The sequence below is a fragment of the Schistocerca piceifrons genome, chromosome 2, assembly GCF_021461385.2.
Source record: "Schistocerca piceifrons isolate TAMUIC-IGC-003096 chromosome 2, iqSchPice1.1, whole genome shotgun sequence".
In the NCBI taxonomy this organism is placed as follows: Eukaryota; Metazoa; Arthropoda; class Insecta; order Orthoptera; family Acrididae; genus Schistocerca; species Schistocerca piceifrons.
The window spans coordinates 887,772,174-887,787,796 of record NC_060139.1 but is presented as its reverse complement, the minus strand read 5'-3'; the positions used below and the strand labels follow the sequence as shown (position 1 = coordinate 887,787,796).

The 15,623-nt window shown below is 41.0% G+C and overlaps 1 protein-coding gene across 3 annotated transcripts in view; it reads right to left on the bottom strand.

Moving 5' to 3' along the window:
- The window catches only part of LOC124776963 (zinc finger protein 775-like), a 112,125-nt gene that overhangs the window by 68,863 nt on the left and 27,639 nt on the right, over positions 1–15,623 (bottom strand). For all 3 annotated transcript variants that reach the window (XM_047252200.1, XM_047252201.1, XM_047252202.1), the window contains exon 3: positions 497–670. In XM_047252200.1, the coding sequence (XP_047108156.1) occupies positions 497–670 (174 nt within the window). The remainder of the gene's footprint in view (positions 1–496; positions 671–15,623) is intronic.

Here is a 15,623-nt window from a genome sequence, read left to right as displayed (position 1 = left end):
CATCATGCACTAGTGTTGATGTTTGCAGTGTGGCCTCAGTTAGGTTTATTTCTAAGGTTTATTTGTGACAGTCATTTTGTTGTGCCTATCTGCGACTCAGCATCTCCACTATACGATGAGTAGCAACTTTCCTTTTCATGATACTGTTACATTCCGTCCTGGTTTTTCCATTGTTTGATTACAGTATACTGAGAAATGTTCAAGAACGAGCTTTAGATGATGACTCATGGAATATGCTAGTATCCTGTAACTTTCACTCCCAGAGAGACAGTGAGGACAAGATTACATTAATTACAGCAAGCGCACAGACATTTGAACAGTCATTCTCTTAACTCCTGATAAGCGACTGGGGACCTAAAACCTATTTTCAACTAAAACATTCATGTTTCTTACTTTTAAGCATCTTTCACTACTGCAGACACAGTATACAGATCAACATTCTTTGCTGTTCTGATAAGAAGTAAGATTGATAGAGAAACAAAATTGGATTATTTACCTTACATACAAGATTAAGATTTGGACGGTGTACTTCTCTCTTGTGTCGACTAAGAAGGTATCTTTGTGAAAATTTTTTCCCACAGTCTCCACAAACCAAAGTGTGACACTCAGCTTCTTCTGACACACTTGATCCAGAGGCATTATCTTCACCAGAGAGGTTACTCTCACAATCCTGTAGAGGAAATTAAGGAGATTTCCAGATTATTCTGAACTATATATCTCAGTACTCAACCAATCTATGAAGAAATAAATTAATGGTCATTCTTGATAGTACTGCAACATAGTATGACACAAGCTACAAATGCAACTTTAAAAAACAATGAAACACCCATGTGAGTTATGACATACTAATACATATTTTTAAAAAAGACTCTATACACAAGAAGCACATGTTTGTGGAAATACCTACCTATTAAAACCTACTGGCAGAAAGGATCAAGATTTACTAACATGATATAAGCTAACCTATGACTATCATAATCTCAGGTTGAGAAATAAGTGAACACACATGGGATAAAAAAACTAAGCCAATCAAAGGTAAAACCAAAAGGGCACAGGTGACTGATACAACAGCAGAGGTGTTGAGTCTTTCCAAGTCAAATATTATGCAGGAAGACATTAAGGATAAAATCAATATTCTATGCACAATACACAAACAGGAGTGCAATAAAAGGAAAAAAATTTAACTCTCATATTCTTCTGCAGACAATGTATACATATACGTTCCCATGTTGTTGCATTTTAATAAATTTCATTAGAGGACCAAGTAGAAAGAACACATTTTCATGTAACTATGTCTCGTTTTCCAATGTGAGTGCGAAGTAATTCTAATAAGTTCTTAAAAGTTTGACTGTACATTCAGAGAAAGCTCATGTAATAATCAAGTTCTGAGTATAATATTTTCTTTAGCAGATTTTCAAGGGTACATTTATCTCTCAACTTCAACAATTCCTTGAGTGTCTTTTTTCTTCTTCTTTATACACAGTGCGAAAGCCAATGAAACAAATGCTTTGTCTGCATAATTATTCCCAGTAGTGTCCAAATTCTTCACGACGTGATATGCAGAACTGCCTCAAAAGTGACATTACATTTGACAAACTTTGTTGGTACATCTCGTTTGCATGTCTCAACAATACAAATGGCTGTATGGAAGTTTAAAATGGCCTTGCTATGTTGTTGTTGTGAACAGCTGAAAGTATGAGGAAACTACGTATTTCTCAAGGGCATGGAACTATACTGTGTGTTGATATGTGAAGTTTAGGTTGGTGTAAACGTTTGTAGCGTTTTTCCAAAATTTAGATAAAAACAGCAGATATACATAACAGTGACTTTCGTCATCAATAATATATTATCCTTCACTGTTTACAACAGCATGCTAATGCTGGGGTAACTACAGAAGTAATGTAGTTTTGAGGAAAAGAACTTATCAAGCCACACTCGGAGCGCATTTTCATCCGAAAGGGAAGTTCCTTGAAGGTTGTTCAATAGAAAGAGCAAAATGTGAAAAATCTGGGGGCATAAGATCAGGTGAATAAGGTGGGTGCAGAATGACTTCCCACCCCAACTCCTGTCGGTCTACCAGAACATGGGCATGCATTATTGTGGAGTAGCTTCACTTCACGCAACCTTCCAGACAATTGTTCTTGGACTACTTTTGCAAGATTTCAGCAGTTATGGTTACACCTTGAAGAAGCAGTTCGAAATACACCACACTGCTGCTGTTCCGCCAGATACATCATAACATTACCTTCTGCAGATGCACGCAGATGTTTGTACAGGGAATTGCTGCTTTGTTTGGGCTCAACCATTTCTTTCTTTTTAATTATATTTTGTGGATGCACATAGGTCTTTTTACAGGGAGTTGCTGCTTTCTTTGGTCTCAATCATTCCTTTCTTTTCCATATGTTAGTATAAAGACACCATTTCTCATCACCAGTAATGATGCAGGATAGGAATGGTCAGTGTTGTTCATGAGACAATTGATGACGAAACAGTACAGATGAACGAACATATGGCCACCCACTGGTTTCTGTGATTTTGGCTTAGGGCATGCATTACCTGTCCACATGATCTTTGAACCTTCTCCATTGCATGGAGATGTCACACAATGCTGGAATGATCACAGTCCACCACATTTGTCAGTTCTCAAGCACAACGATGTGGATCAGGGTGGAGTAATACATTTAAATGGTCCCTCCTCAAAATGAGAAAGCCATTTCCCTGCTGTGTTCTGTCTAATGGCATTATCCTCAAACATGGTTTCAATGTTTCTGGCTGCCTCTGCAGCTGTAACCCTCTACTGGACTCAAACAGAAGAATACGTTGTAAATGTTTTGATTTCTCCACTTGGCACTCCATTTTCCAGCACCTACAGCTCCATGCACTATCTCCTAACGACAAAATGACAACATGTAAACTCAAACAGCAAAAGCATATTACAAATAAAAAATAACAATTGATAAATAAACCCGTAGCAACTGAAACATCAACACGCAAAACAAAAATGCTAAAAATTATGCACCAACCTAGTATTATGATTTGTCCATAACTATCATGAATTCTAGGCTATTATTATGGAAGCCTCTGCTAAAATTACAGAATTTGCTGTTTGGTTTATTTTAGCAGTTTGACAACAAAATATTTTTTGTTTGATAAGTTTTTTGAACCAGTACTGTTTCAGAAGCAATGCAATACCATTTTACCATCTGTTTAGCACAAACTGTATAACATACACCTAACACTGTGGGTGTGTAAACTCGTTGTTACATTGCGATTTGGCGAACTGACATTAATACTGTGATGTCACTATTGAGTGTAAAGCAACTGAGTAGTATTTAAACTGACTCTTGCAGTTTTTAAGGCCCTTTTGGGCATAGGTAAACAAATGTAAAGTTTAGTGTAATTGTTTCTTTAAACGTCATGAATACTCTGCCAGGATAATTTTTATTACACAATTTTTTTGTATCTTCGCAATTATGTCAAAAGTATTTTGATCATCATTAGCAACTACAATATGTTTCTGTTTAAAGTGTTGCTTTGTACTTTCATTTGGTTTGCTTATTACACTTTCTCCCTTTAACATAGTCTGGATATTCTTTGCATCACTAACAGTTCTGAAGATACCTTTTATTAATACAAGAGTCAAGGCTAAAGTTAAGCTTTTACTTCTCTGAAAACTGCTTTAACTGTGCTTACAAATTATGCAATGCTTTTAAGTGTCTTATCCTTTGAAAACTGATATTATTTCATACTGCATTAACATTTTGCTTTAAAACAATATGTCTGTTTTATATTTTGAAAAATGTAACTTTGAGATCCAATTTTTAAATATCCAGCACTCTTTCTTGTCTCCCTTACTATGGGGTGAAGGCATAATCTTAAATTTTCAAATGTTACAATTAGGCTTGAAATTGAGATTTTTTTATTGTCAATTAAAAAAAAAAAAAATCTGAGGGTGGGGGTGCAGACACTCCTCAATTCTCTTGTCCCCATTCCCCAGAGAATGTGGACGGGGGGAATGGAACAAAAGAGAAAGCAGCCTGGTAGGATTTTGCTCAGAGCATAATTTGATCATTACTAACCCTTGGTTTAAGAATTATTAAAGAATGCTACATTCATGGTTCAAATGGTTCTGAGCACTATGCGACTTAACTTCTGAGATCACCAGTCGCCTAGAACTTAGAACTAATTAAACCTAACTAACCTAAGGACATCACACACATCCATGCCTGAGGCAGGATTCGAACCTGTGACCGTAGAGGCCGCTCGGATCCAGACCGTAGCGCCTAGAACCGCACGGCCACTCTGGCCGGCGCTAAATTCATGGAAGAGACCTGGAGACATCAGAGGTTTCCAGATTAATTATATAATGGTGAGACAAAGATTTCGAACCCTGATTTTAAACTAAAAATTACTTCCAGCGGAGAGGTGGATTCTGATAGTAATTTATTGACTTTGAGCTGCAGATAACAACCAAAGAAATTGCGCAAAGATGGAGTATTGAGATGGAACCCGCCCTTTGACTTAGAGACTGAAATAGGGAAAAGGAGTAAAGCAGAAGATGGAAGGAGATCTTCGATAGATGAAATAGTGAAGGCTGTGAAGAATCAAATGGGCAAAGAGACGAGGCCCAGCAGAAATCCTTGGATGACACACAATACACACATCAAAAAAAGTTTTGTATCACCTCGGTTCCGAGAGTTCCAGAACCTGTACAGAAAATTGGAAGAGAGACCAACATTAACATCATTTCTGCCCTTTTTATTGCTAGTGAAAACCATACATTGGATGTTGTATCACGATACAGCGAGACCTTTAGAGGTGGCTGTCCAGACTGCTGTGCACACCAGTACCTCTAATACCCAGTAGCAATTCCTCTTGCATTGATGAATGTCTGTATTTGTCACGGCATACTATCCACAAGTTCATCAAGGCACTGTTGGTCCAGATTGTCCCACTCCTCAACGGAAAATCGGCGTAGATCCCTCACATTGGTTGGTGGGTCACGCCACCCATAAACAACCCTTTTCAATCTATCCCAGGCATGTTCGATAGGGTTCATGTCTGGAGAACATGCTGGTTACTCTAGTCTAGTAATGTCATTTATAAGATGTGCACAATGGGGGCGCGAATTGTCGTCCTTGAAGACAAATGGCTCGCCAATATGCTGCCAATCTGGTTGCGCTATCGGCTGGAGGATGGCATTCACGTATCATACAGCCGTTACGGCACCTTCCATGACCACCAGTGACGTATGTCAGCCCCACATAATGCCACCCCAAAACAGCAGGGAACTTCTACCTTGCTGCACTCCCTGGACAGAGTGTCTAAGGCGTTCAGCCTAACTGGGTTGCCTCCAAACACATCTCCAATGATTGTCTGGTTGAAGGCATATGCGACACTCATTGGTGAAGAGAACATGATGCCAATCCTGAGCAGTCCATTTGACATGTTGTTGGGCCCATCTGTACCGCACTGCATGGTGTCGTGGTTGCAAAGATGGATCTCACCATGGACATCGGGAGTGAAGTCGCACATTATGCGGCCTATTGCGTACAGTTTGAAATGTAACACGCCCTCCTGTGGCTGCATGAAAAGGATTATTCAACATGGTGGTGTTGCTGTCAGGGTTCCTCCAAGTCATAATCCGTAGGTAGCAGTCATCCACTGCAGTAGTAGCCCTTGAGCATCCTAAGCGAGGCAAGTCTTCAACAGTTCCTGTCTCTCTGGATCTCCTCCATGTCAAAAACAACACCGCTTTGGTTCACTCCGAGACACTTGGACATTTCCCTAATTGAGAGCCCTTCCTGGCACAAAGGAACAACGTGGATGTGATTGAACCACGGTATTGACTGTCGAGGCATGGTTGAACTACAGACAAAACGTGCCGCTCACCTCCTTCCTGGTGGGATGGCTGGAACTGATCGGCTGTCGGATCCCCTCTGTCTAATATGTGCTACTCATGCATGGTTGTTTACATCATTGGGTGGGTTTAGTGACATCTCTGAACACTCAAAGGGACTGTGTCTCTGATACAATGTCCACAGGCAACGTCTATCTTCAGGAGTTATGAGAACCAGGGTGATTTTTTTTAAATGTTTGTGTATGGTATTTAACAGACAAAAGGAGAATACATATAAAAATGCAGCAAATGGAGGAGGCAAAAGAAAAAAAAAGACATCTACAAAGTCAGATTGACAGAAAGCGCAACATGAAAAAACAAGAATGGTTATATGAGAAAAGCAAAGCATATGAAGCATAGAATTTACATAAAAAGATTGAAGCCACATATAGAAAAATTATAGAAACATTTGGAGAAAAGATAAGCAGCTGTATGAATATCAAGATCTAACTTGCCAAGCTAGAACTAAACAAAGAAGAGAAGGCTGAAAGGTAGAATGAATATATAACGGGCTATAAAAAGGAAATTAATCTGAAGACAATATTATGAAAAATGTAAGTAGATGAAGATATGATGAGAGATATAAAACTGCAAGAAAAATGTGACAGAACATTGAGAGATTTAATTCAAAACTAAGCCACTTGAGTATACATCTCTGCATTATTGAGAGCCTTTTGAGAACATACCATGACATAAGTACTCTCAAGAGACAGACCAAATACCTTCAGCCTTCAAGAAGACTGTCAGAATTCCAATTCCTGTGAAGGTATATGGTGACAAGAATGAATATTACTGAAACATCTGTTTAAGAAGTTGTGGCTGCAAATACTAACACAAATCACACACAAAATGGAATGACCCTAGGCCAATTAAAATTACTTGATAGGTGAAAGATGTCACTTGATACTATAATGTTGCCATATTGGGTGCTGGCTCTTGCTTGGTCATAGGTGACACATGAAAACATGGCAGATCACAAATGCTGTTAATGTGTATTTCTGGCCAATGTTGGAAGTGGCCTCGCATGAGGTATGTTGGAAATGTGAGATGCTCTATCGGCAGCTGCTTTTAAGTGACTGAGCTGCAGCCAACAATGCCTTTTGTAGCCCCAAATTTAAATTCCATGTCCTAATGTAGCCACAAGCTTGAGATACGCAATGTATTCAAGAAAACAGCGGACAACGATTTATGGCAGAACTAAAATCATGACTGTTTTGTGCATGGCAATTAAAGCTAAGCTCTACCAGCAAACTAAAGACAAAAAATTTAAGTTTCAGTGCTAAAGCAAACTGTAATTTCTCACTATCACTGGTTACCTGAAACTATCCTCACACTGGCTACATGAAGTACTGCATTACTAACCAATGAGAAGTCCATCTTGGCACTTGGTTGCAGATTATATTAGGTAGCACAGACAGAGTCCAAGTAAATAAAGACTGATAGGAAGAAAAGTGAAAATGAAAAACACAATATGATGACAAAAATGACACAGGAAAGTTTTAGAAATAAAACATTACATTTAAAACAGGTAAGTGAATAAAAATAAGTCTTTTGACCTGATTTGGGAAAAAATAAGATCTGATGCATTCGACAAGATTCGAACCTACAACCTTCTGCAAATCAAGTTTATGCACCGACCAGTGCGTTACTTCAGTATGCTGTGTTGTGGCATTATACTGTATTTGCAACTCTGGTCAACCAGTCGCAACAATGAATTGAGCCTTCAAAAAGTCAGCTTCATGCATGTTGTACGAAGCTTACCTAATGTATGCCGATCTCTGTGATTATAATAACTGTATACGTGACACTGAATCAAGTGTTGGGGGAAAGGATCCAGTAATATTTGCTTAGTGTTGTGTACAAAATGTGTGTATTTCATTACCATTGTTGTGAATACATGTTGTTTTTGGTGTGGTTACCATGTGTGATAAAATACAAAATAGAAGATCCAGACCTAGTATTCAGGACCCAAACACATCATGAAAGAAAGCCTGACAAGGAAGTGAAAGTGATCTGACTGGTTGTTGTGGCAGTATGACAACGCTAAACAATCTGGGCATGATGGTGAGTGCTCTGATTGGAGGAAACCAGGTCAAACATGTGAAGTCTCAACTATCTAGTAATATTAATCGGACTATAGTACCCACCGACTTCAGATAAGATCAGTTTTGTTTCCAGAGCAATGCAGGGTCACATTAGGAATGGCTGACCATACGATTTCTCTTACAAGATAAGTCAAAGAAAGGCATTTGTGGATTTAGAGAAAGCTTTTCACAATGTTAACTAGAACATGCTCTTCAAAATTCTGAAGATAGCAGGGATAAAATATAGGGAGCTAAAGGTTATTTACAACTTGAACAAAAACCAGATAGCAGTTATGAGAGTTTAAGGTCATGAGAGTGAGCACTTGAGATGGGAATGAACCAGGGTTGTATCCTACCCCTGGTGTTATTCAATCCAGAGCAAGGTCATCATGTTATGACAAACTGTGCGCAATAGGCTGCATGATGCGCAACTTCACTCCCGACGTCCATGGTGAGGTCCATCTTTGCAACCACGACACCATGCAGTGCGGTACAGATGCGCCCAACAACATGTTGAATGAACTGTTCAGGACTGGTATCACGTTCTCTTCACCGATCAGTGTCTCACGTTCTCTTCACCGATCAGTGTCGCATCTACCTTCAACCAGACAATCGTCGGAGACGTGTTTGGAGGCAACCCAGTCAGGCTGAACGCCTTAGACGCACTGTCCAGCAAGTGCAGCGAGGTGAAGGTTCCCTGCAGTTTTGGGGTGGCATTATGTTGGACCGACGTACGCCGCTGGTGGTCATGGAAGGTGCCATAATGGTTGCACGATACCAAATGCCATCCTCCGAGCGATAGTGCAACCATATTGGCGAGGCATTCATCTTCATGGACGACAATTCACTCCGTCACCGCGCACATCTTGTGAAGCACTTCCTTCAGGATATCGACATCGCTCGACTCGAGTGGCCAGCATCTTCTCCAGACCTGAACCCTATCGAACATGCCTGGGATAGATTGAAAAGAGCTGTTATGAATGACATGACCCACCAACCACTCTGAGGGATCTACACTGAATCACTGTTGAGGAGTGGGACAATCTGGACCAACAGTGCCTTGATGAACTTGTGGATAGTATGCCACGACGAATACAGGCCTGCATCGATGGAAGAGGATGTGCTACTGGGTATTAGAGGTACTGGTGTGTACAACAATCTGGACAATCACCACTGAAAGTCTCGCTGTATGGTGATACAATGTGCAATGTCTGGTTTTTATGAGATATAAAAAGGCCGAAAAGATGTTTATGATGGTCTCTATTCCAATTTTCTGTACAGGTTCTGGAACTCTCGGAACTGAGGTGATGCAAAATGTTTTTGATGTGTGTATTATGGAGATGCTTCATGAACTCAAATGGGAATCCTTGGAGGGAAGACAATGTTCTTTATATGAGGCATTATTGCACAAATTTAGAGAACTGGCATTTGAGACTGATTGCAGATCAATTCTGCTGCTGCCAATGAACATTTCCTATAAGGACCACAAAAATAAGATGAAGAAATTTAGCACTCATACAGAGCCTTATAGACAGTTGTTTTTTCCCCTCGCTCTACCTGTGAATGAAACAGGAAAGGAAATGACTAATAGTGATGTGTGGTACCATCTGCCATGCACAGTACACTGGCTTGTGAAGTATATATGTAAATGCAGATACCCAATCCTAGGAGTGATGCAATCCATGTCAATGGGTGCATGGCATGTAGGACATATATCATTAACAGAGTCTCAAGAATATTGGACGACCTTCCTGAGTAATTAGACTCGCACTGTGTGGGGTTCTATGACATCGACTGAATGCAGCCACAGTTCTTGTGAGATCGAAGTGGAGAACGCGGAACAAGAAAAAAACAAAAACTGAGGGACATCATGAGGCCGCAAACACTTGAAGTTGGAATTCATGAAAACTGTTTCCGCAACTGGATCATGTAATAGATTAGTGCAAGATGTGGAAACTGCCACAGATATGCTGAAACTGGCGATGATTAAATCCTTGTCTGGGGCTCATAAGAGAAAACTTCCCAAACTAAAAGATCTTCAACAAAAGACTTAAAAAAAAGACTGTCTTAGAGTGAAGGGGGTAAACAGATCACTTCCACTTCCAACACACGAAACGAGAGAACAATGGAGGAGTCTCATACTCCAATTTGTCAGGATGATCACAGCTAGATAAAGCTGAGGCAGGGAAGGGAGTAGGGAAACAGGCCTATATTATTGCAGTCCCTGTTCTTAGGATGGCAGTTACCCAACAGGGATATCCATTGGTCAACGTCAGCCTGCAGCAGATCGAGCTTGTTCATGTGGCTCTAATTGGGAAGACTGGGGGCAGGACACTAGTCCAGCAACCGAATTCAGCATAGTATATCTGGATAAAGATGCTTTTATCTTTGTCTGTGAGGGGATGTGAACAGGATTGGCTGAAGGAGAGGGTGCCCGTGGGAGGAGACAAAGCTGCTGTTCAAGACAGCATCTGAGCTCTTCAAGACTGCATCATAGGTATCAATTTAAGTACCAAAACCTCCTTGGGTATCAAAACCTCAAAAGACTCTGTTTGAGAAAATAAGGGCAAACAACCAGGAGGTCACAACAGAGGACTGGAGGGTAATCTCTTGAAAGGTTGTAACGAATGGCCAAACCGTTGTGATGGAAGTTTGTGAAAAATCCCTGAGGACAATGCAGGAACATGACCGGAGATTGTACACAGGGTTCTCACAAGTAACCATCAGAGTAATCACAGACAATGGAATTGACCATGGCAGTAACATGGAGACTGCAAGTGTTGCACATAATTCTACAACCCAGTAAAGGAGCAACTGCCACCCCATGTCATCTTCTGGGAAGACAGAAGATGAATGTGACCCTGATCCAGGAACCACATTTATATAAGGGCGACATTTGAGGTATCTGAGGAACTGGAGGTAGTGATTTATACTAGGGTAAAACTGAAGAACTCCAGAACATGCTTTTATGAAAACAATGGAATTTCATTTTTCCTGATGGCTGAGTTTTGTTCCAGGGACTTGTGAGCATCAGGATGAACTGCGCGAGACAGAAAGCACGTGGGAAATTGAATTGTGTGAGCAACAGCTACACCAACAGCAGTGGTGAGTACCTACTTGAATTTTTACACAAAAGCAACCTAGAAGTTCTGAACCGAGGCAGGGACGCTACATTCAGGATGATAAGAAAGAAGGCAGGAAGTAACTGACATAACTTTTGTGTCCATTGTAATGGGCAGCTATGTCAAGAAATGGCATGTGGAATTGGAGCCATTCTTACCTGACAACATGTATATTATGTTTGGGGTCAAAATGGCTGCTAAACAGACAATGGTTTACAGGAATCCTAGGAAAACAGAATGGGACTATTAAGATAGACCTTAACTCACACTTACCTGAAATCAGAACTTTGATAAGGAATCCAGTAGGGTTTCAGGAAATGTCAGATGCAGTGACTTCTGCCATTATGACCTCTCATTTAGAAAACTGCCAAATCACCAAGAAGTGCACAGACAGCAATGTGCCTTGGTGGAACAATAACCTGGAATTGCAAAGAAGACAGTTCACCCTAGAAGAAGGAAAGGCCAAAGGGCAAAATATCAGGGGGTCCTTACCAAACACAACCTTGCAATCAAGTATGCAGAACTATTATTCCTATTAAATCTGTTGGTTAAAATATAGGCAGCAGAAAGAATATGCACGGTAAAAACTGGAAATGACTGGATACCTTTAGGATCTCCTGAACCCCACACCAATGGAGGATAAATAGAGGAATGGTTGGGGAAATGCTGGTTGACTGTACAATAACTTCCAGCTGCTTACATATCAATGTAACAATTAGGGTAGGGAGCAGTGGAAGAACGAACCATGACACAGTGGAGGGGACATAGCCTGGTTTACTAACAGTTTGAAAACAGATGAAGGTACTGGTTCCAGGTTATATGGGATACAGCTTAGACTAGAGTGCAGTCTCTCTAGAGAAGCTGGCCATGGTACTCCAGGGGGAAATATCCACTATCAGGGTATGTGCGGAGAAGAATTTGCATAGGCACTACAAAGATTGTAGCATTTACATTTAATCAGACAGCGAAGCAGCTCTGATATTTTTATCTGCCCTTACACCAAGAACAAAGATCATCGCAGAACGCCACAAAGTCCTTGTGAGACTAAGAGAAAGCAACAGGGTAAGTCTGCTGTCAGTATCTGACCACTCTGGAATCTGTGGCAATGAACAAGCTGATACACTGTCCAGGGTGGGTGCCACAGCTGTTTTTTGGACTGGAACCTGTCCTAACCATCACACAGGCAATTATTAAATCAAAACTATGAAACCAGATCACAAGGCAGCATGTTGAATATAGACCATGTTTTTTTAAAAAAGTTTTGTAATTCTTGTATCACACATGAGACAGACTAAACTTACGGTAGCATTAATGGCAGGCCATGGGAACTTTACGAAAGAAACAAAAACACACACACACACACACACACACACACACACACACACACACACACACACACACACTTGGGTATAGAAAAAAAGCCCCTATGTGTAAGATGTATGGGAAAGGTGACAAAACCACACCACACAATCCTCCAATGCGAAGCACACAATCCTCCAAAATATTTGCATCAAGTCCTGAAGAAATTGTGTCTAATTAAGAACTAGTAAACAACCTCCTACTGACTGGCTTTACTATAAGGAATGAAATCACACTATAAGCCGGGTTTTGATGCAGGCAATAGTGTGCTATGGCCGCTGTTTTTTATGTGTCTATTCATATCAAATCAAAGCAGTAGTCAGGTTATTTGGGCTATAACTGACAATGGGAGAAGTGAAGCAGACAAAATGCAGACTGCTTCCTGAAAGTACTTGTCTGTAGTGAAGCTTTATAAGCAAGTGAAACATATCTGATAAACAGTTTAGACAAGAAGGGAATAGAAGCTTTTGAAATGTGATGCTATAGAAGAATGCTGAAGGTTACATTGATATATCAGATCACTAATGGAGAGGTACAGATTAAAGTTTAGGACAAATGAAATTTGTAGCACAGCTTGCCTCAAAGAAGGAATCAGATGATAGTACACATCCTGATGTCTCAAGGAATCATAAATTTGGTGATGGAGGTTCAAAAATGAAGAGGGAGACTACAGCCAGAAGACAGTAAAAAGGAACTAAACTGGTTCAAATGGATGTAGGCTGCAACAATTTTGTAGAGATGAGAGTCTTCCACATGCTAGACTAGCATGAAACCTGTTTACAGGGAACTTAAATGACGGCCAAGATAAAAGTTCAAAATAAAAAAAAACAGAAAGGGAATATAGAGACCAAAACCAAAACAAACAGTGGAAACAGACAGACAAATAATAAAGAGATACAAAACACATGAAAGCTACGAATACAACAGAGGTAATTGTGGGACAAAAACATAGCAAGGATGATGACAACCAAAACTTCTCTAATCATGCCCAGGTTATCTTACAGACCCAAGTAAGTGTTAGGAAAGAGATTTCAAGTTTGGTAATAATGAAATTCTGTAACTGAAACCTATAGAAACCCACATTTGCTCGGTTGTTGTAAAAATACCACGTCTTGCAACATGTTGTACAATATGCTCTGTCCAATTATCAATGCAGCCTACCATGGATTCCTCTACTGTGCCAACCTCTTGATCTCAGAACACTTGCAACCTACGTCATCAATTATTTGTTGTATCTATTCCGATCTCCTCCTTTCTTTAGTGTTTTTACCCTCTATAGCTCCCTCTAGTTCTAAGGAAGTTAGTCCCTGATATCTTAAATGTCTGATTTCCTTGTTCTTTGGTCTTGTCAGTGTTTTCCACAGGTTCATTGGCGTTAGTCATCAAGTCAGTCAGGCAGCAGTAACCGACTGAGACACAAGCAGGAACAGGGAAGTAACTGCTTTTGTGACATTAAAGAGTTCCTAACCAGAAGAGAATTTTATAATATTATCTGTATGCTTTAATAGTTTAGTACCTTGAGTTTCTGCGCGTAAATTTAATATCTAATAGCCACAATTCTCACATTTTTGTTTGCATTGGAAAGTAAGCCGATTTTGCAACATCACAAGTTCGTAATCAGGGGCAAATTATCTAGTTTCACCTGAATGCTTCAGCAATTAGGTTTTTGAATATCTGTGTATTATTAGACACAGTTCCTGCATTTTCGTTACGGTCTACATTAGAGTTGCGCAGCATGTGCCGATAGTCCCTTTATCTGCATAGTTTAGTTTTCCACGGTCTTTGGTATGGACAGGGACTGCATTTGTTGTGTGCGGATTCGAGCCGAGTTGGTGACACTTCGCTCTCAGCTTCAGGCTGTGATGGCTTCGGTTACACAGCTTGAAGCTGCAGTGGATGGGCACCACTGTTGTGTGCCAGCCGTGGGGATCCGACGGTTATCCAGCACATCAGAGTCCTCCGATTGGTCCTCACCAGTGGCCAACCCAGTTACTGCTCGCACTGAGGTTGACTCCTCACCTGTGGTTGAGTGGGAGGTTGCCCCAGGGTGAAGCAGGTGGCAAAAGACTTCCCAGGCAGCCGCACGTAAGGCCTCCCCTGTTTGCCTGACAAACAGATTCCAGGTGCTGCCTGTGGCTGACACTGTTTCTGAGCCAGATGCTGTCGTCTCTCCTGTTTCAGAGGAAACCACTCACCCTGCAAGATTCAGGCAATCACAGAGGGTGGAGTTACTGGTAGTTGGGAGCTCCAATGTTGGGTGTGTTAAGGGGACATGGCTGCCAAGAAAAGAAAGAAAACCAATGTGCACTCTATGTGCATACCAGGTGGAGTCATTCCAGATGTGGAAAGGGTCCTCCCGGATGCCATGAAGAGCACAGGGTGCAGCCAGCTGCAGGTGGTTGCTCGCGTCGGTACCAATGATGTGTGTCACTTTGGATAAGAAGAGATTCTATCTGGTTTCGAGCGGCGAACAGAAGTGGTAAAGGCTGCCAGACTTGCTTGCAAGATGAAAGCAGAGCTGACAATTTGCAGCGTAGTCGACAGGACCAATTGTGCGACCATGTAGGCTGCAGATTCCTTGACTTGTGCCAAAGGGTGGCTGGGTTTCGGGTTCCACTGAATGTGTCAGGTGTCCACTATATGCAGGAGGCGGCTACACGGGTAGCAGGGGCTGTGTAGCGTGGACTGGGTGGTTTTTTAGGTTATATGGTCTTGGGAAAACACAAGAAGGGCTTCAGTCACATAGGGTGCAGGCCGAACACAGGAAGAACGTAGATACAGGAACCATTGGTATAACAGTTGTAAAATTGTTGTAGCTGTGTTGGGAAAGTACCAGAGCTCCAAGCGCTAATAGAAAGCACTGATGCTCAAATCGTTATGGGCACTGAAAGCTGGCTAAAGCTGGAGATAAGTTCAGCCGAAATTTTCAAAGAACCTAACTGTGTTCCAAAAGTTTAGGCTAGACACAGTTAGTGGTGGCGCGTTTGTTGCTGTTAGAAGTAGCTTAGCTTGTCATGAAATTGAAGTAGATAGTTCCCGTCAGTTAGTATGGGCAGAGGTCATTGCTGGCAACCGGAATAAAATACCAACATCCCAATTCAGATGATATAGTTACTGAAAGGTTCAAAGAAAGCTTGAGTCTGATTTCAAACACGTACA